The following is a 19,457-nucleotide window of genomic DNA, read 5'->3' as shown; positions in this document are numbered from 1 at the left end:
GCTTAACGAAAGGATTTTTCGAGCGGAGGTTGCCTCGCTAGACGAATTCGTTTTACGAAAAATTCATCTAGCGAATCGCGGTTTCTCATAGGAATGCATTGAAATTCAATTAATGCGTTCCTATGGGCAAAAAAAAAATTCCAATGCATTCCTATGGGATTCGCTAGACGAATTTTTCGTTATAAGAAAAGACCCGTGGAACGAATTAAATTCGTCTAGCGAGGCACCACTGTACCACATAGGAAACAATCTTATATAACTACTGGGATGTCTAGTATTTTTTTAAACGTGTGCAGACCTGGTAAATCGGACTTCACAGATATTGCACATATATGGCTTTTCCCCCGTATGGGTTCTCATGTGCCGCGGCAGCTTCCCGGCTCCCATGATTATTTTGTTGCAGATGGGGCACTGCTGGGAAGCCTTGGGCTTGATCTTCCTCTCTTCCGGCCACCGAGGAAAGACTCCCCCAAAGTGGGCGGCGCTGAGGAAGTTCAGGTAGGCTCCGTAATCATTCTCCGCCTTGATGTGCCCCAAATGGGCCACCGGGTTGTTGGCAAACATGTCCTTGAAGAGGTCGCTGGGGAACGGGGCGGGAGAGGGCTCCTCCTCCTTCTCCTCCTCCTTGATCTTTCTCTTCCGGATGACTAGATCCAAGGGGCCATTGTCCACCTGCTGCTCCTCCACCTGGGAAAAGGCGCCAAAGTCTCCGTTCCACAAGTGCGGGAAGAGGTCGGGGACAAAGGGAGACAGAGCCGGCCTCCGTTCTGGGATGCTAGATTTAGGGTACAAGTTCTCCCTTAGGAGGGACTCAATGGAGAAGTCTCTTATCACGCCCAAGGAGCCATTGGAGCTGTTGGCCTGAAAATGGTTGGAGAACCCACTTGGTCTCTCAGAGTAAGCTTCCTCTGCGAGGTCAGATTTGGAAGGACTTTGGTGGCAGCCGACGTCTTGGACGTCTGTTAGGTTCTGGTTTGCGAAGTCTCCCACGTCCTCTTCTTCCTCGTCCTCCTCTTCTTCTTCCTCATCGTCCTCTTCATCTTCCTCCTCTTCCCTCTCGTCTCCCTCCTCCAAACTGGGCTCCATGATTTCTAGGCAGACATTGACGACACACTGGATCTCCAGCATCCTGGCCGCGTTGAGGATGTGCTTGAGGTTCGAGGTGGTGATGGTGAGGGTCGAGGTATAGGCAAACTCGAGGATTGCCGAAAGTGCTTCAGGCTTAACAAAGTCAATCTCGTAAACATAGGGCTGGTCTGCTAAAGTGCCGGTAGTGAAGAGTTTCTTAAAATATTGGCTGCAGGCAGCCAGGACGGACTTGTGGGTCCTGTATTCTTGGTCCTGGACAATGAGGATGACATCGCAGAGGAGGCCGTTGTGTCGCTGCTCGTTTAAGCCGCAAAGGACTTCGCTGCTGTGGTTTGGGAATGGGATCCCTATAAGGTCTTCAATGCCATTGGCCATATTCTCACTTAGAGCCCTAGGATGAAACACACACACACATACAAAATGAATTAGCACATTTGTATTTATCCTTCAAGACAGCAGAGACACAAAATTCCCAGAAAGAAAAACCTTTCAAAGCACGGGACTCAATCTGCCTTTTGATACAGGCAATCAATCACTACCACTGCCATCTTTTAAGGGATTTCTAGATCGCTTGATAACCTCCCTAGATGGATTGCTTGCAACTGATCAGCCCAACACAGCGCCCAAATTTGAAAATTTAAAATAGCGGTAAAAACAATGCAAAACATCAAAACAACAGACAAAACAGTTCTGAAATGGAAGTGCCATTTAGGGTGTTCCTAAAGGCCAACAGAGAGGGGGTTGTGCAAATTTTCCTGGGCTGGGCGTGCCAAAACAGGACCACCTCAGAGAATGATGTTCTGATCCTGGGACACATCAACCTCACTGTTTTCAATGGCAAACAGTCTCGGATGCTGATCTTCACCTTCATGCATGCATGCAAGAGCTGGATGCCCACGAATCGAGTCGATTCATTGGCCCACCCAGTTTTGCTCCTGGTCCTGCCCACCTTGCTATGTGGCCCCTGGAAGGTTTCTCCACAATTTAATATTTCCCCACCCCATCAATATTCCCATGATTGCCCAGGCTATAGATTCCAGCTTATGTTGCCACTGAATTTTTATTTCCCGTCCCCGGCACAAAGAGTCCCCAGCCACCTTCCCCCTAAGGTGCCTCCCTGCCCTTCCTGTCTCTGCTTCCCCCACCCCCACCCCAAATGCCACATCTATCATCTCACTACTCCTGCGGTCCTTATCGCCGTCACATCTTTGCTCCTTCGGAAAGCACATTAAGGGAATCACGATTAACACTGCTGGCTGCTCCCAGGTGCCCCAGACACATCGTGTCTCGCCGTGTGCTAGGCATTGAATTCCTTGCTCTGTCCTTCAAGGCCCTCCGTGATCTCATCCCACACCCTGCCCTGCACTCTTCCCTCCCTCCCTCCCCTCCCCTGTCTGCTCTCGGTCTTTATTTAGACTGTTCCCGACAAATGGAGCCGCCTCCCATTATTCTCCTGTGCCTTCGGCCTCCACCTTCATTTAATTATCCCTGCCGCTGCACTCCTCCTTGGTCGCAGCGTCTCCCACATCCTTCCATCCCCTGAAATACTTGTTTTGTGCCGCATGGGTTTTTCCTAGCACAGAGGGTGTAGCTTCACTGCGTGAGTGAAGCACAAGCTCTGTTCCAAATTCGGGGTTATAGGAGCAACTCTTGCACGGATGCAGAGGATCAGGTAGGGGCGCTGCAACACACCTGAGCATTGCAGCACAGGAAAGTTGCCCCAAGAGGCTGGGAGCAGGTAGAGTGTCCTGCGTCAGGGGCAAGCTAACTCCTCTGCACTTGCTTTCAGAGGCAGTGCACAATATAACAACAGCAGCAGCAGCAATTTATTTATTAGCCTCCCATATAGAATGTTTTTATGGTTCTCCCCATCTAGGGCTTTTTGTGAATCGGTGGCACCGTTTTGCCTACATAGGGATCCACTTTCAGAGAAAGAATTTGCTGATAGTGTGTATGATGGGGGGCAGGATAATAACGTTATCAGTAATAAAACATGTTGCTGTTGTAGATTCAAATATAGTGAGCATCTGCCTGCCTGCCTGCCAGCGGAGAAAGAAAGCTGCAATTGGTAATCAAGAGGGAGCAAGCTTGCTTTCTCCTGTACTGGAGGGTAGAACTAGAACCAATGGCTTCAAGTTCCAAGAAAGGAGATCCCGATTAAACATACGGAAAGCCTTTCTGACAGTAACAGCTGTTCGGCAGTGGAACGGTCTCCATCAGGAGGTGGTGGACTCTCCTTCCTTGGAGGCTCTGAAGCTTACCTTCCAAGTCCCAGACTGCAGAATCCGGGATCGGCAGCCATGTGACACCGGAAGTTGCTTCGACGTAACTTCCGGTGTCGTTTTGCCCTTCTATGGGCACCAAAAATGGCCGCCACCGACACCGGAAGTCGCATCTATGCACTTCCGGACATGCGTAGATGCGACTTTTGAAGCCTGTGGTGGCCATTTTTGGTGCCCATAGAAGGGCAAATCAGAAAGAAAAAAATGGCCGCCGGCAGGAGAAAATAATGGAGAAAAACAGGAGACGAAGTGATACGGGGGACCACCGGGAAAGGGTAAGTAAAAACGGGGGTTTCCCGGGGAAAACGGGGTACTTGGCAGCTATGCTCTGAAGCAGAGGTTGGATGGCCATCTGTCATGTATGCTTTAGTTGAGATCCCTGTATTGCAAGGGGTTGGGCTAGATGACCCTCGGGGTCCCTTCCAACTCTACAATTCTACCAGTATGATTCTATGCATCACATGTTGTTTGGCTCCAAGAATGAGAAAACTTTATTTTCCTTTCTGGTCTTGTGGATGCCTTAGGCTTCCTTGTTCAGAAACGAAGCAAAACAAACAAACGAAACGTAGCAAAACAATGACCAGAGGCACCAGCAAACATACATGTTGGACATGCGTGAAGGAGATTCAGAGACCTCTCTGCCCGGCCACTGCTGGAAAAGTAGAACCGGCTTCGACGGCTGGTGCATCTTAAACAACAATTCTACCTTGAAAAGTCCAGGGGAGCCTGTCTAAGGGTACGGAGGGAAAGGAATGTGTTCTGATTGCAGAGCAGTCAGATGTTTACGGCGTGGGCTTCTTCAAGCGTGCCACTTCCCTCCCGCCCACAGAAGATCAATCAGCAGCTGAGACCTTGAGGTTATCTCTCTGCGCCATGCCCACTGCCCACACTCCCGGCCAGCCAGCCTCTCTTGCTTGGCAATTACTATGTGGGAGAAGGATGGCCGGCCCTGGGAGATGGGATGAAAGCAGCAACCGAGAGCAGCTGCTCTTGCAAGCCAACCTTCCTCAATTAATTTAATTTAATTTATTAGGATTTATACACCGCCCTTCATTGTAAGATCTCAGGGCGGTTCACAGAATAAAATACAGGATAAAAACCAAACAAATAATTAAAAACAAAACAGCAGCTTTGGGCTTGGCTGGTGATTTGGGTTTTCCTGGTGCTGTTAAATCTGCGTTTTCTGTATTATTTAAGTTTTGTTTTAAAAATTAACTCGAGGCACCTTAAACCTTGGGAAATCAGCTAATAAATGCCCTTCATGATACTTCCTTGGTTATATTCTGCATCATTATGTGCAGAAACCTGTTTTTAAGGGCACCCCTTTCCCCACTTGGGCTATATTGTTCTCACTGGCAGACCTGTGCTTGGGCTTTGCTGTGTCAGATTGTGGGATAGGAGCTCACACTGCTGAGAACTTCTCCTGCATGTGAAGGGGTTTCCTGCACACAGAAAGCTAAAATGCCAGGGAGAAGGTTTCTGGCCTAGGCCATTCCCCAACAGCTAATTTTCTGGGTGCCGAGAACTTCCTTCCATCTGTACAGAGGGAAGCAGTCTGTACATTCTGCAAGTGGCACAGCTCACCTCAAAAGCAGCAACAGTGCTGAAAAGACATCTTTTGGGGGACCCAGGTGGCGCTGTGGTTAAACCACTGAGCCTAGGGCTTGCTGATCAGAAGGTCGGCGGTTCAAATCCCTGTGACGGGGTGAGCTCCCGTTGCTTGGTCCCAGCTCCTGCCAACCTAGCAGTTCGAAAGCACGTCAAAATGCAAGTAGATAAATAGGAACCGCTACAGCGGGAAGGTAAACGGCGTTTCCATGTGCTGCTCTGGTTTGCCAGAAGCGGCTTTGTCATGCTGGCCACATGACCTGGAAGCTATACGCCGGCTCCCTCGGCCAATAATGCGAGATGAGCGCGCAACCCCAGAGTCGGTCACGACTGGACCTAATGGTCAGGGGTCCCTTTACCTTTTTACCTAATGTTTCTAATTTCAGGTTAATGTAGAAATGGATTTGAACAAAGGGCAAAAACTTGTGAAAGTGAGATTCGTCCATCCCTAGTTTTCGCTCACTTCCCAATAGAAAATATTCCAGATACATAGCTTAGCACTGACTCCTTCCATGGCTGACCCTACTTAGATCTTAAGTGAAAATGTGTGCATTTACAGTTACAGTACATGTATAGCCTGTAGGAATGGGAAAAGCCATCCATTTTGGTTTCTCTCATTTTTTCCATTTTCCCAGTCTTGGGATGTTATGTGCAATATTGCCTAATATACACATTTTTTGCAAACCAATTCCCCCTCATACACACCAATGCAAACTTCTATGTTATTTTCACCAATACACCCCAGGCTTATCCCTTTTAAAGCCAAAACGCACTTTGGGTGAATCTGCAGGATTGCCAAAGGTTCTCTCCCACCCACCCCCTGCCCCGGATAGCTGCCTGCTTTTTAATTTAATTTTATTTTTAAATTTGCCTAGCCTGCAAAGCTGAATGTGCACATGTTAAATGCACGTATATTGCGAGCATGCATTTACATGCATGCTTTACCCTAGCATATGCATTTTATGTACACGTTGCTTGGCTGGAGAACTACACTGCCTAATTTAAAGGTAAAGGGACCCCTGACCATTAGGTCCAGTCATGACCGACTCTGGGGTTGCGGCGCTCATCTCGCGTTACTGGCCGAGGGAGCCGGAGTACAGCTTCCAGGTCATGTGGCCAGCATGACAAAGCCAATTCTGGCGAACCAGAGCAACACACTGTTTACCAGAGCAACGCTGTTTACCTTCCCGCTGTAGTGGTACCTATTTATCGACTTGCACTTTGACGTGCTTTCAAACTGCTAGGTTGGCAGGAGCTGGGACCTAGCAACGGGAGCTCACCCCGTTGCGGGGATTCAAACCACCAACCTTCTGATCGGCAAGCCCTAGGCTCTATGGTTTAACCCACAGCACCACCCGCGTCTCACTGCCTAATTTAGAGAAGGGCAAATTTGTTGGCTGCATTTCGGTTCACATATTGTTTCGGAAAGAGAGGCTTAGTTAGGCTCTCCTTTCAATACAAACTGAATCGAATTTATCCCCCAACCCTAATGCTCAGGCTCTATCTCTGCGCAGTTCAGTGTCTTCCACCGAGGCACCTAGAGGTCTAAGCCTGTTTACCTGCAGCAAAAGAACTGCACTGTTCACCCCCACCCCACCCCTCAGATCATTTGCTAATTATCTTGACTATCCCTCTAAACAACATTGACATAAGTTTGGAGAAAAGGATTCTCCCAGCCGCCCTTTTGCCAGCCTGACAATTCGACAGCTGTGTTGCTCTGCACTGCTGGACAGGATGCAACAGCCGGCTCTGCAGTGACCTTCAAAATCTCATGCCCTTCAGGGTGAAACTGGCAGAAGCCGAGACAGAGAGAGAAAGAGGGATGAAGGTGACACCTAACAGCAAGCTGGCCATTTCTCTTCCTAGCTACTTTCTGTTTTATTTATTAACTGGGCCGTCCTATCCAAGGCTACTCAGAAGTCAGTCGTGTTTTGTTCTGCCAGGTGCTCCTTGCTAAGAGTGCAATTAAGTGGTGCCTTTGGGGGCTTCTGTAAAAAAGATCAACAACTTTGGGGTCCCCCCCCCTTAAAAAAGGTTGACAACCTTGGAAAGGGGGGGTGCTGGAGGGATCTTTGCACTACGGCGCCGGGTATGCTTAAGACGGCCCTGGTTGTACACGTTCAGTACATCATAGTCATGCTGACCTGCTGCGGCTCAGTGCCCAGTCTGGAGGAACCTGCCATGCTCCCGAAATCCACCTCTGCTTTCGACAACGCTCTGTAGAGCCTGATAATCATCTACACCAGCAGGAGGCACCTAGTGCCCTCCAAATGTTGTGGGCCACAACTCTCTTAATTCATTACCATCAGCTACCTTGGCCAAGGCTGATGGGAGTTGTGGCCCAGTATACCTGAAGGAGCATCTCCACCACCACGGTTCTGCCCGGACACTGAGGTCCAGCCCCGAGGGCCTTCTGGTGGTTCCCTCTCTGCGAGAAGTGAAGCTACAGGGAACCAGGCAGAGGGCCTTCTCGGTAGTGGCACCCGCCCTGTGGAACGCCCTCCCACCAGATGTCAAGGAAATAAACAACTTTCTGACTTTTAGAAGACATCTGAAGGCTGCTCTGTTTAGGGAAGTGTTTAATGTTTGATATTTTATCATGTTTTAATATTCTGTTGGAAACCGCCCAGAGTGGCTGGGAAGGCCCGGCCACATGGGTGGGGTATAAGTTGTTATTATTATTATTATTATTATTATTATTATTATTATTATTATTATTATTATTGCCTGCCCCTGTCCTACGCTTTAAGTTGCTGCCACATGCATTTCTTCTCTACAACCAAATGATGTGTCCTAAAAGATGAGGCTTTTGCTTCTGCTAGAAGAGGTACAGCCTGTCTGGGTAGAGTGGCCTATTTGAAAGGCGGCTTTGTTCAGTTTGAAGATGAAGAACCTAAACAAGGGAGAGCAGGAGGGAGCTTTGACGCTCCAAGTTAGTAGCAACTGGGCAGCAGGCTGTCACCCGGCCCCAATCTTCCCAAAAGGTTTCTAATTCAAATGACTGCAATTGTTTCTCAATCTGCATCTAAGTTTGCGCATGTGCATTTTAATGCAAAACGGTGCTTGCGATGCAGAAAGGTCCGCCCTACGAACAGGGCTTATGGGAGACACTTGTGCAGGAAGGGGGTCAAAAATTGTTGAACGAGAGCCCGGTCTTTGTAGTGGTTCAGGAACGGACTCTGTACATGGAGAGAGAGTATGACCTGAAAGAGCTTTGGTTGGGAGCACCCCCTCTCCGTTCTGCATATAAAACCAGCAGCCATCGCTGGCTGAAAATAAACTTCAAGCCAGTCTGTACAGGGCTGAGGTTTGAAATTCAAGCTTGCAAGGTAAAAACCAGAATCCATTAATCCACCGAGACGCCCACTCCCCCGAGCCACGAAGCATTCCAAGCGAGGCAGGCTTTGGCTCATAAATCTCCTGAACCGCCTTATGAGCACCAGCAATCAACAATCCTCCCTCTCCTCTCTCTTTCGTTCCCCACCACCACCACTCCTCCAACGCACACACACACACACACACACACACACACACACACCCAACCACACAACACCACAAGATCACAGCCGGAGGGGAAAACCTGCCATTGTCTCTCCTTTTGGCATGTGGGGTTCAGGCCAAGTTTGTTATTGCAAACCTCCCTTGGACACACCCTGGAGACTATATTTGCGAAACCGCAGCCAAACCCACCCCGGCTTTGCTTTGCAATCTGCAGTGCTTCGAGATTTATCTCAGGGGTTTGTCGTGTCCCCACTCCACCCCTCTTTTCAACTTCGGCTTCTCTGCTATGAAAAATTGCCTACCACAGAGAAGCAATAGTGTAGTCAGTATTTATTTTTTATTTTTTAAGGGAGGGAGAGCAAGTAGAGGGGGGGGAATTTCGTGTATAAATGGGGTTGCCCTCTCGAGTGTTTCCTTTTCCAGATACTCCCTTCCATTCCCACCTCACCCATGGTGTTCTGCTTTCCCCCTCAGACGGCATTCTGTGCCCACGGAACGTGTTCCATCTTCATTCAGTGTCTCCCCAAGCCTGCTGATGGCTCTTTGTCTGCCTTGGCGGTGCTATTTTGGCTGCAGAAAGATCCACGCTAAGAGAACTGAGGTTCCTGTCCGCGAACTAGACCAACCCAGCACTTCGCTTCAGCGAGTGGTGTTCGTGGGGGACAGGAGGCGGGCAGGTGTGGAGGACTCCCTGGTCCTGAATGGGGTAACTGTGCCCCTGAAGGACCAGGTGTGCAGCCTGGGGGTCATTTTGGACTCACAGCTGTCCATGGAGGCGCAGGTCAATTCTGTGTCCAGGTCAGCTGTTTATCAGCTCCATCTGGTACGCAGGCTGAGACCCTACCTGCCCGCAGACTGCAGAGTGGTGCATGCTCTGGTTATCTCCCGCTTGGACTACTGCAATGCGCTCTACGTTGGGCTACCTTTGAAGGTGACCCGGAAACTACAACTAATCCAGAATGCGGCAGCTAGACTGGTGACTGGGAGCGGCCACCGAGACCACATAACACCAGTCCTGAAAGACCTACATTGGCTCCCAGTACATTTCCGAGCACAATTCAAAGTGTTGGTGCTGACCTTTAAAGCCCTAAACAGCCTCGGTCCAGTATACCTGAAGGAGCGTCTCCTCCCCCATCGTTCTGCCCGGACACTGAGATCCAGCGCCGAGGGCCTTCTGGCGGTTCCCTCGCTACGAGAAGCCAAGTTACAGGGAACCAGGCAGAGGGCCTTCTCGGTAGTGGCACCCACCCTGTGGAATGCCCTCCCACTAGAGGTCAAAGAAAACAACAATTACCAGACCTTTAGAAGGCATCTTAAGGCAGCCCTGTTTAGGGAAGCTTTTAATGTTTGATGGATTTCTGTATTTTAATGTTTTGTTGGAAGCTGCCCAGAGTGGCTGGGGGAACCCAGCCAGATGGGCGGGGTATAAATAAATTATTATTATTATTATTATTATTATTATTATTATTATTATTATTATTATTATTTGCCTTAAAAAACCCCACCCTGGTCTGGAAATGCCACAAAGTCTGCCTGCGACTTTTTCTAAGCGGAACCCATTTTCTGCCACGAACCCAACGCATGGGGAAACAACCCTAACTTGGTCTACTCAGATGAAAATCCTCCTGGATTCAGCAGGGCTTGCTCCCAGGTGAATGGAGCTGGGGTGGCAGCCTCAGCCTTCACCCGGAACCTGAAAATCAATGAATTAGGCATCAACCAATGGAAAGAAGAAGAAAGAGCTCTACAGGCAAGGTGCCATTACTTAGAAGCCCCTGTCACTGGTAGTTACACACCTTCCTTCGGAAGATATGTGCGAGTGGATCTTAGATCATTTCAACAATGAGGAAGGTTCCTACGGGAGTAGGCTCCTGCTCAGATACATTGGCTTAAAACTTCGAAATTAAAAATGGAATCAAACCCTTGTAGTGGGCGATGATCTTGAAGTATTTGGAGTAAGTATCTGGGAAACTCTTGGGGACACCTCCAAGCATCCTGACAAGGGACCTGGGAAAGTCTTCCATAATGTCAGTACCAAAACCCAAACACAACAAGCAGCATAAGGTAAGCTGGAGAGCTCTAGAAATGGCCAGAGATGCTTAAGAAAGCAAGCAGGGGCCAGTAGAGCTGGAAGAAGACAGTTTAGCTTTTCTGGGGTGACCACCCCATCTCTAGGAACCACCAGCAATATTCTAAGTGCACGGCAACCAGGAGCCTGGGATTTTCTGTCCTTGACAAGGGCCCCGTAATGGAGTTTCAAATGACCTTACATCGAGTCAAAATGTGTTGGAAGGGGAGGGGTGCTTTCCCTCCCCTCAGCAGTTGGCATCTGGCGATTTCCATTCTATCCCTTCATGGAGGAAATGAGTAAAACGGCGACTGCCTGACCCACCAGCAGAAACATGCAATTTTCGGACGTAATTGCACATTTCCATGTAATAGCATGATCATAACAAGCAGGTTCGATTTGATCAAGTTTCGGTCCAAGCCGTCCCTCTTCCATATTTAAACATCCTGGCCTCCTCTTCGCCCATAATTTTAACTCTCTGGCTGTGTGGGTGCTGACAGCTGTTGGGTTCTGGGACCGTTCCTTATCGAAGGGGACGGCAATTAAATACAAATCGGCGGAGTTGATTTCCTGAGATGGGATTTCCTCCCCCACCCTCCTCATCCAGTGGCTTCTGCTCCAAGAGCTCCACTGCAACAAAATATATTTTGTGTACCAAGGCAATGACATCAATCAACTGGTCCTCTCTCTCGAGTTCTACGCCTTCCCGCATTGCACCCACCAGAGCTTATCACCAATTCCACAAGGCTTCCAGAATTAACATGGGAGAAGAAGAAGAAGAAGAAGAAGAAGAAGAAGAAGAAGAAGAAGAAGAAGAAGAAGAAGAAGAAGAAGAAGAAGAAGAAGAAGAGTAGTTTGGATTTGATATCCCAAAGGAGTCTCAAAGCGGCTAATATTCTCCTTTCCCTTCCTCCCCCACAACAAACACTCTGTGAGGTGGGTGGGGCTGAGAGACTTCAGAGAAGTGTGACCAGCCCAAGGTCACCTAGCAGCTGCATGTGGAGGAGCGGAGACGCGAACCCGGTCCCCCAGATTACAAGTCTGCCACCATTACATATTGCCTCCAACTGTGGACAAAGAGCATTGGCTCCATCATGGCTAGCAGCCGTCAACAGGCCTCCTCCATGAATTTGTCCAATCCTCTTTTAAACCCCTCTAGAGGTTGGTGCCCATCACTGCCTCTTGTGGGAATGAGTTCCATAGTTTAGTTCTTCCTTTCGCCGGCCCTGCATCTTCCAAAGTTCAGCTTCATCGGCTGTCTACGAGTTCAGTTTGTTGGCGTTAGTAAAGCAAGCTGGGGGAAGATCAGAAACCCTTGCTGATTTCCTTCAAATAGTCAAGGGATCGGCCAGCAGGTCTCAGTCTATGCTGTGCTCACCCCTCTGGTACAGAATACCACTGCAGGCAAAGGAAATGTACTACCCAAAGGCTTGAAACCAATAGGGTAGAGTTCACAGCTGCCAACCACACAGCAAGGCAAGAGTACAAGCTGAAGTAATTCCTCGATTCAAGCGGGCAGATCAGAAAGACAGAAATGGTGCGTGGAATGTCTGAAATATCCCCCCCCCCGCACGCTTTCTGGGGGCCAGAAACAAACAAAAATGGAGTTAAGGGACAGCTTTAAAAAATTACAAAAACAAACCACAAGGCATTTAAAATCTGGGTGAGGGGAAGAGGACTGTGCTCTTTTCCAGGCTGGTGAAAACAGAAATTCTGTCTGGCAGCAGCCACCTACAAAAGCCACCATCTTGGCTATTAGGGTGCCGGTCCTCCTCCGACTTTCCCATTCAAAGGGGGGGGCGGGAACCAAGCCCCCAGCAATGACAATGCTCCCTGTGTCTTCTTCTCCTCCTCCTCTTCCTCCCCTTCCTCTGCTGAGTCATTCCCCTTTGCCACAAACCACGCAGGGCAGCCCACAGCTGCGATTAGAAATGCAGCGTCAGCAAACAGGAGAGCTGCTTAAGAAAACAACTGTGTATGTGGTTGAGAGAGCAAGAGCACAGCAGGTCACACCGGAGAGAAGAAGCTGCTCCTTTGGGGGGGGGGGAAGCACGATGGCCAGGTCTCCCAGTCGCTGTCGGTTTTTGACCCCAACAGATTTGTGTTTTTCCATCTTGCAGAGGGGAGTGGGGTGGGATATTTGCATACGTTTGGGCCATAGATAGATAAGATAGAGAGAAAGATAGACAGATAATAGATAGATAGATAGATAGATAGATAGATAGATAGATAGATAGATGATAGATAGATGATAGATAGATATAGATGTTAGATAGATAGATGATAGATAGATAGATAGATAGATAGATAGATAGATAGATAGATAGATAGATAGAGTGGTACCTCGACTTACGAACGACTCGACAACCAAATTTTTCGACTTACGAATGGGGGTAATGGCCGTGCACTTACGAATGTCTCGACATCCGGGGGGGGAAACGTGGCCGTTTTAGATAGGGATTTTTCGACTTACGAATTTTTAGATAGGGTTGCTTCGACTTACGAATTTTTTCGTTTCCAATGCATTCCTATGGGAAATCGCGTTTCCAATGGCGTTTTTCGACTTACATTTTTTTTGACTTACGAAGGTGCCTTTGCAACAGATTAAATTCGTAAGTCGAGGCACCACTGTAGATAGATAGATAGATAGATAGATAGATAGATAGATAGATAGATAGATAGATAGAGGTTGCCATATTTTGAAGACCAAAAAAGAGGATGCATTTGCCAACTTCAAATGGGAACTTCAGTGGGAGGGAAGAGCCCGTTTAGGGCCTGAGGGTAATTCGCAAGGAGGTGCCACCTGCTGTTCAGTGGTTCACCACATGGGGGAGCCACTCCCTGACCCAGCAACTCCGGAAGTTCATCCAGGAAGTGACCAAACTCAAGACCTGCTCAGCTTCCAGCGAGGCTGTTATAACATGTGCTCCCCAACCCATGCACGTTGAATCCGTCGAAATCACCCATGTGACTAATTTAGGAAGGTGCAGGAGCCAGGGGGTGAAATGATGCCAAACAGCGCTTTTATTCAAAAGGGAGTGGGGGCGGTGAACATTCACACAATCGAAGTATTTTTTCGGAAGGAGGGGTGGGGTAAGGGATTCAACTCTGCTGAGAAATCCAGTTTCAACTTGAATATTCAGCACCGCCCTAAATAGTGACCACACAAATAAGGGTTTATGTTACAGCCTCCTTAATCCTTCTAGTGTGTAGCTCCAGGATAATCACTCAATGTAGCATCAGGTTCCTGTGCCTTAGGAAGCAGAAATTTCAGGAAGCCATCTCTGTGGCACTGTGGGCCTGTTCAGTGGAAGTGAAAGGCTGGCTTTGTTTGGGGTTTTCCCTTTACCGTCTAAGATCATCTGATACTCCCCGTCCTCACTGTAACCATGCAGAGTGTGAGGAGGCAAACATTGTCCTAACTCAACCTATGTTCACTTTGGAGCAATATCTCAGGGGTCCCCCCCTCTGCCACCCCTGCTATCTCTAGTCCCTTCCTGGGATGCTGGAAGAGGGGCAGATCAATTCTTGCCAGAGGTCTGAACTGATCACCATCAGGGCGCTTTTGAAATTTGGCCAAGAAGAGAACCCACTCCTGGCACAGAGGACAAGAGGGAGACTGCCTTCCATGGTCACCCAGGGTGCTGACCCCACTTCTGATGGCTCCACACACAGTCTGAACATTCAAATACAGTGGTACCCTGGGTTAAGTACTTAATTGGTTCCGGAAGTCCGTACTTAACCTGAAGCGTACTTAACCTGAAGCAAACTTTCTCATTGAAAGTAATGGAAAGTGGATTAATCCGTTCCAGGCGATGAAAAAAACACCCTAAAACAGCAATTTAACACAAATTTTACTGTCTTACGAGACAATTGATCCATAAAATGAGGGCAATAATCAATGTACTGTCCTATAAAAGAAATAAGACAGTATTGTAGATGATAAAAATTTACATTTCCCCCCCTTTATGTGCACTAATGATAGTCAGTTTGGATGGGGGGCTTTTATCCATTTCTGCAGTCACACAATCAACCAGTAGCTGAACTGGTTTCCACACAGTCACAAAAAACACAGTCACAAAAAAGAAGTCACAAGCCACAGTCACAAGTCAGTCCCATAACATGAAGAACAAGTCACAGTCAAAAAAACAAAAAAAGCCACACAAACCAAAACGCAAAAAAATATATATATATATACAGTGGTACCTCAGGTTAAGTACTTAATTAGTTGGGGGTGCCATTCACACCCCAAAAAGTACTTAATCTGAGCGCTGATCGCGCCGATAGAGCGCTGCTGCGTATGTGTGAAGTGCGAAGTGAGCAGATCGCTTCTGCGCGCGCGGTGGAACCTGGAAGTAAACACTTCTGGGTCCGTGGAGTACTTAAACTGAAAGTACTCAAACCGAAGCGTACTTAAACAGAGGTATGACTGTACAGGCTGTGCATGTAGAATCCTATACACGTAGACCAGGGGTCAGCAAACTTTTTCAGCAGGGGCCGGTCCACTGTCCCTCAGATCTTGTGGGGGGGGGGCGGACAATATTTTTTTGGGGGGAGGGAATGAACGAATTCCTCTGCCCCACAAATAACCCAGAGATGCATTTTAAATAAAAGGACTCATTCTACTCATGTAAAAACATGCTGATTCCCGGACCGTCCACGGGCCGGATTTAGAAAGCGATTGGGCTGCATCCGGCCCCCGGGCCTTAGTTTGGGGGCCCCTGACGTAGACCAAAACAAAGAACATATTATCCCACCTATCGGGACTGTTGCAGTCTGGTGTGGCATTCAGGTTCCCCTGTGAGAGCAGGGTGATAGACTAGATGGATCTTTGGCCTGATCCTGCTGCACAGATGTATGCCTTGCATGTAAAAAGACCAGTGGCGTCGCAAGGGGGAGCGGGGGCAGTTCGCCCCGGGTGCCATATCTGGAGGGGTGGTAAGAAGGCACCCGCAGGGTGCTCATTCCGCCACCCCTGGGCGCGGCAGTGCGAGCAGCCATCAGGCCGCCGCAGCCACACGTGGAGGATCCTCCGTTTGTGGCTGCAGCTATGAGCAGAGGATCTCGCCACCGTCCATATGGCATTCGAGTGACGCCAGCGGCAAACCACTATGTTCAACATATGCATGTACGTAGCAATGCCGCACATGTAAATAGCAGTTTGCCGCCGGTGCCGCCCGAGCACCGTACGGACAGGGGTGGGATCCCTCCGTCGCCGCTACAGCTGCAGCCACAAGCAGAGGATCCCACCACCGTCCATACGGCGCTTGGGCGGTGCTGGTGGCAAACTGCTATGAACAACGCATGTGCGGTGTCGCACGCATGCATTGTCTGTAGTGACGCCACACATGCAGCCTATGTAGCGACACAATGCATGTGCAACCTGCGGTTTGCCCCACCCTGGGTGTCGATTAGCCTTCGTTCACCCCTGAAAAGGACACAGTGGTTAAACCACTGAACCTAGGGCTTGCTGATCAGAAGGTTGGAGGTTCGAATCCCTGTGACGGGGTGAGCTCCCGTTGCTTGGTCCCAGCTCCTGCCCACCTAGCAGTTCGAAAGCACATCAAAATGCAAGTAGATAAATAGGAACCGCTACAGCGGGAAGGTAAACGGCATTTCCATGTGCTGCTCTGGTTCGCCAGAAGCGGCTTTGTCATGCTGGCCACATGACCTGGAAGCTATACGCCTGCTCCCTCGGCCAATAATGCGAGATGAGCGTGCAACCCCAGAGTCGGTCACGACTGGACCTAATGGTCAGGGGTCCCTTTACCTTTACCCTTTAGTACTCTATTTATTTCATCAGCAGCCAGTTGAACTAAATGATCTCTGATGATGATGATGATTTTATTATTGATATCAAGTCCATTTGGCTAGGTTTCCCCAGCCACTCTGGGTGCCTTATGGCATGTATAAATATGTAACAAAACAACAAACATAAAAAACCCAGAATCTCTTAGACTGTATGATTCTGTGACCATGCTAGCTAATGCAAAAGGCAACGTGAAATCTGCTGTTGAAACACACACACACACACACACACACACACACCGAAAAACCCCACATGTCACAATTCCACACAAAAGTAACAAGGAACGTTTCACTGCTTCCCAGGCACCAGCAACAAGGCCCGTGGGGTGCGTGAAGCTCCCAGCTCCCAACCTCTGCCTTTCTCTTGCCCTCTCAAACAGCACCAACCTAGCAACAACAACAACAACAACAAAAAGATGGTTCCCTTTTCCATGTTGATTTGTGCAAGGCAGTAAGGAGCAGATTAAGATCCATACACAAGATTACGCTAATCCGTCAAACTACAGAAGTCGTCCTGAAGAAAAGATTTCCTGCTAGAGCTTAAATCGCTCCTTCCTGCCTTTGTGTCATGCTCTGTGTTGGTTAATAGATAATTGAGGCCCTTGCCTTCCGCACTTGCTAATGGCTTGTCATCTGACTTTCATTTGTCGCCTCAGTTTCCTCCCATGTAAGCTGGCAGAGGCAGCTCTGAGCTGCAGGGGGGGGGCAAGGCAAAACAAAACAAGTATTTGTAGCACTATGTGACATCTCAAGAGGTGTTGGGCTCTCCTTCCTTGGAGGTTTGTAAGCAGAGGTTGGATGGCCATCTGTCATGGATGCTTTAGCTGAGATTCCTGCATTGCAGGAGGTTGGAGTAGATGATTTTCGGGGTCCCTTCCAACTCTCCAATTCTGTAATATGGGAGAGTCTCCCAGGGCAGGAGTCTTCAGCTGTTGCATTGTGACATAGCTGCCAAGTCTCCCGTTTTTCCCGGGAAATCCCCGTTTTTCCAGCTGTTCCAGCTGAAAAAATGGATTTTCCCCCCAGTTTATTCTGGCGCGGCGGCCATTTTGGAACTGGGCGGAGCATGCTCAGAAGAGACTTTTGATGCTGCTCTGCCCAGTTCCAAAATGGCTGCAGTGCGACTTCTGGCGCGGCGGCCATTTTGGAACTGGGCAAAGCAGCATCAAAAGTTACTTCTGAGCATGCTCCGCCCAGTTCCAAAATGGCGGCAGCGCTACTTCCGGTCTGCTATTTTGGGCCCGGTCCCTTATTTCTCTTACAGCAACTTGGCAGGTATGGCATTGTGACCCATTACTGTCCTTGCTTCTATATAAGGGAGGTCGTACCAATGGCTCCACTCTCATTTTATTTGCTTCTTTTCCTAACAAAGAAAGGGGAGGAAGTTGGGGAAATGCAGGAAGAGGCACAAGGAAGAACTAAGAGAGGGAAGGAGGAAGCGGACAAAAATGATTTAGCATAGTGGCTAGAAAAGAGGTTTAACACCATGCTAAGCTGGCCGTGTCTCTTACTTTACAGATGATGGTCCTCTTTCTGAAGACCTGTTCAGTCCTAGCTGAAAGGACCTTAAAAAAGGAGAGCACCAACAATTTGCAGCTCCTGGAATGCAGACAGAAAAGGCACACAGCCGCCCACCTGTAGTCAGAGTGCTCCACGCTGAACTGTATTTAAGCCAGCCTCCTTGGAGAGGAGCAAGACCAGTACCAAAAACTCAATGATACTTCTGGGCATGCAAATAATGACAAATCCGTGTGGCTGCGTGGAAAGGGAATCTGGGTTTGGTACAACACTTCATGGGTTGTGTGTCTACTTGGATGCAACCAGCAAAAAGAAGATACTTAACTAATCTTACAAACTAATGCAGTTTGTGTGCCATTTCTGTCCTAGGTTATGCCCTCCATTGCTCTTTATGAACTTCAAGTCAACACGTGCATTTTGCATGTCACCCAATCACACATCATATTGTTTCAGCTCCTCATTTCCCCAGATAATGGGGGGACGGGGGACGACGACATTATATGGTCCATATCCTTCAAAGGCAAGAGTCCCAGAGTGTTAGAATGTCTTTTGCAACGGTCCGATTTCATTCTTTGCAAGCTGTTCAGACCGAGCAGGCATTATAGGGCACAGAAGCAAGCTCACGGGCAGGCAGATTCACATAAATATTGCTTGAGTCCTCCAAAGTCAAAATTGATTCACAAAATGGGACAGGCCAAGGAGTGAGCACCTGAACCTCACATCTTTATTCACTCTTGTGCACCAGACAGTAGTGATTTTTTGCACCTGTGTGCAAAAGGTGGTGGTGTGTGCCCCGCTCACTGCTCACTTTCAGGGCATTTCGTGGGACTGCTGCCCTCGTCATATATTTTGGGATTAAATTATCTCACGTTCTACCCAGTTTGAATAGCAACAATCCCCCTGCGAGCCCAGAGATCTTCTTTTCTAAAGGCTTGCGCTTGTCTCCAAAGGCCCTTGGCATCCTGGAGGCCTCGAGGGCCAGGTTTTTCCACTGATGTCTTTCTTTCTTCCTCGGATTTCACCTGGAAACACGTCCTCGGCAGAGTTTCCAGCCTCTATGGACGGAACTCAGTGCGTGGGAGGCCGGTTGCCAGCTTCCACCTTCCTGGCTGCTAACTTCCAGGGATCAGGCTGCGGCTCTCTATAGCATGGCACAGCGCCCAGCATTTTCTCATTTGGCAAACACAGAGCGCAGCTGGGATTTCAGGCTCTCTTGGCATCAGACTCCATGGCCCTCAGACTTTGAGGCTGCCTTTCCCAAGCTGGCTGCTCTGCCTGCCTGGCATGGTGCAAAGAGGGGTGGCATTTCACCACTGAAGGTGAGAACACAGAGATCTGCTCCATACATTGCAAACTCAGGTTTGCCGCTGATTGTACACTCATTGGGCAGTTGTAGAAAACAACAAGAGTAAGTAAAGGTAAAGGGACCCCTGACCATTAGGTCCAGTCGTGACCGACTCTGGGGCTGCGGCGCTCATCTCGTGTTATTGGCCGAGGGAGCCGGCATACAGCTTCCAGGTCATGTGGCCTGCATGACAAAGCCGCTTCTGGCGAACCAGAGCAGCACACAGAAACACCGTTTA

The 19,457-nt window shown here is 48.9% G+C and overlaps 1 protein-coding gene across 3 annotated transcripts in view; it reads right to left on the bottom strand.

The window, feature by feature from the left end:
- ZBTB7C (zinc finger and BTB domain containing 7C) overlaps nt 1-19,457 on the bottom strand; it is an 84,210-nt gene that overhangs the window by 14,555 nt on the left and 50,198 nt on the right. For all 3 annotated transcript variants that reach the window (XM_060280372.1, XM_060280371.1, XM_060280373.1), the window contains one exon: nt 299-1,480. In XM_060280372.1, coding sequence (XP_060136355.1) covers nt 299-1,480 — 1,182 coding nt within the window. The remainder of the gene's footprint in view (nt 1-298; nt 1,481-19,457) is intronic.

This window comes from Zootoca vivipara, chromosome 11 (assembly GCF_963506605.1).
Source record: "Zootoca vivipara chromosome 11, rZooViv1.1, whole genome shotgun sequence".
NCBI classification, from domain to species: domain Eukaryota; kingdom Metazoa; phylum Chordata; class Lepidosauria; order Squamata; family Lacertidae; genus Zootoca; species Zootoca vivipara.
Note: the sequence above shows the minus strand (reverse complement) of the source record. Positions and strands in the feature narration are given on the sequence as shown.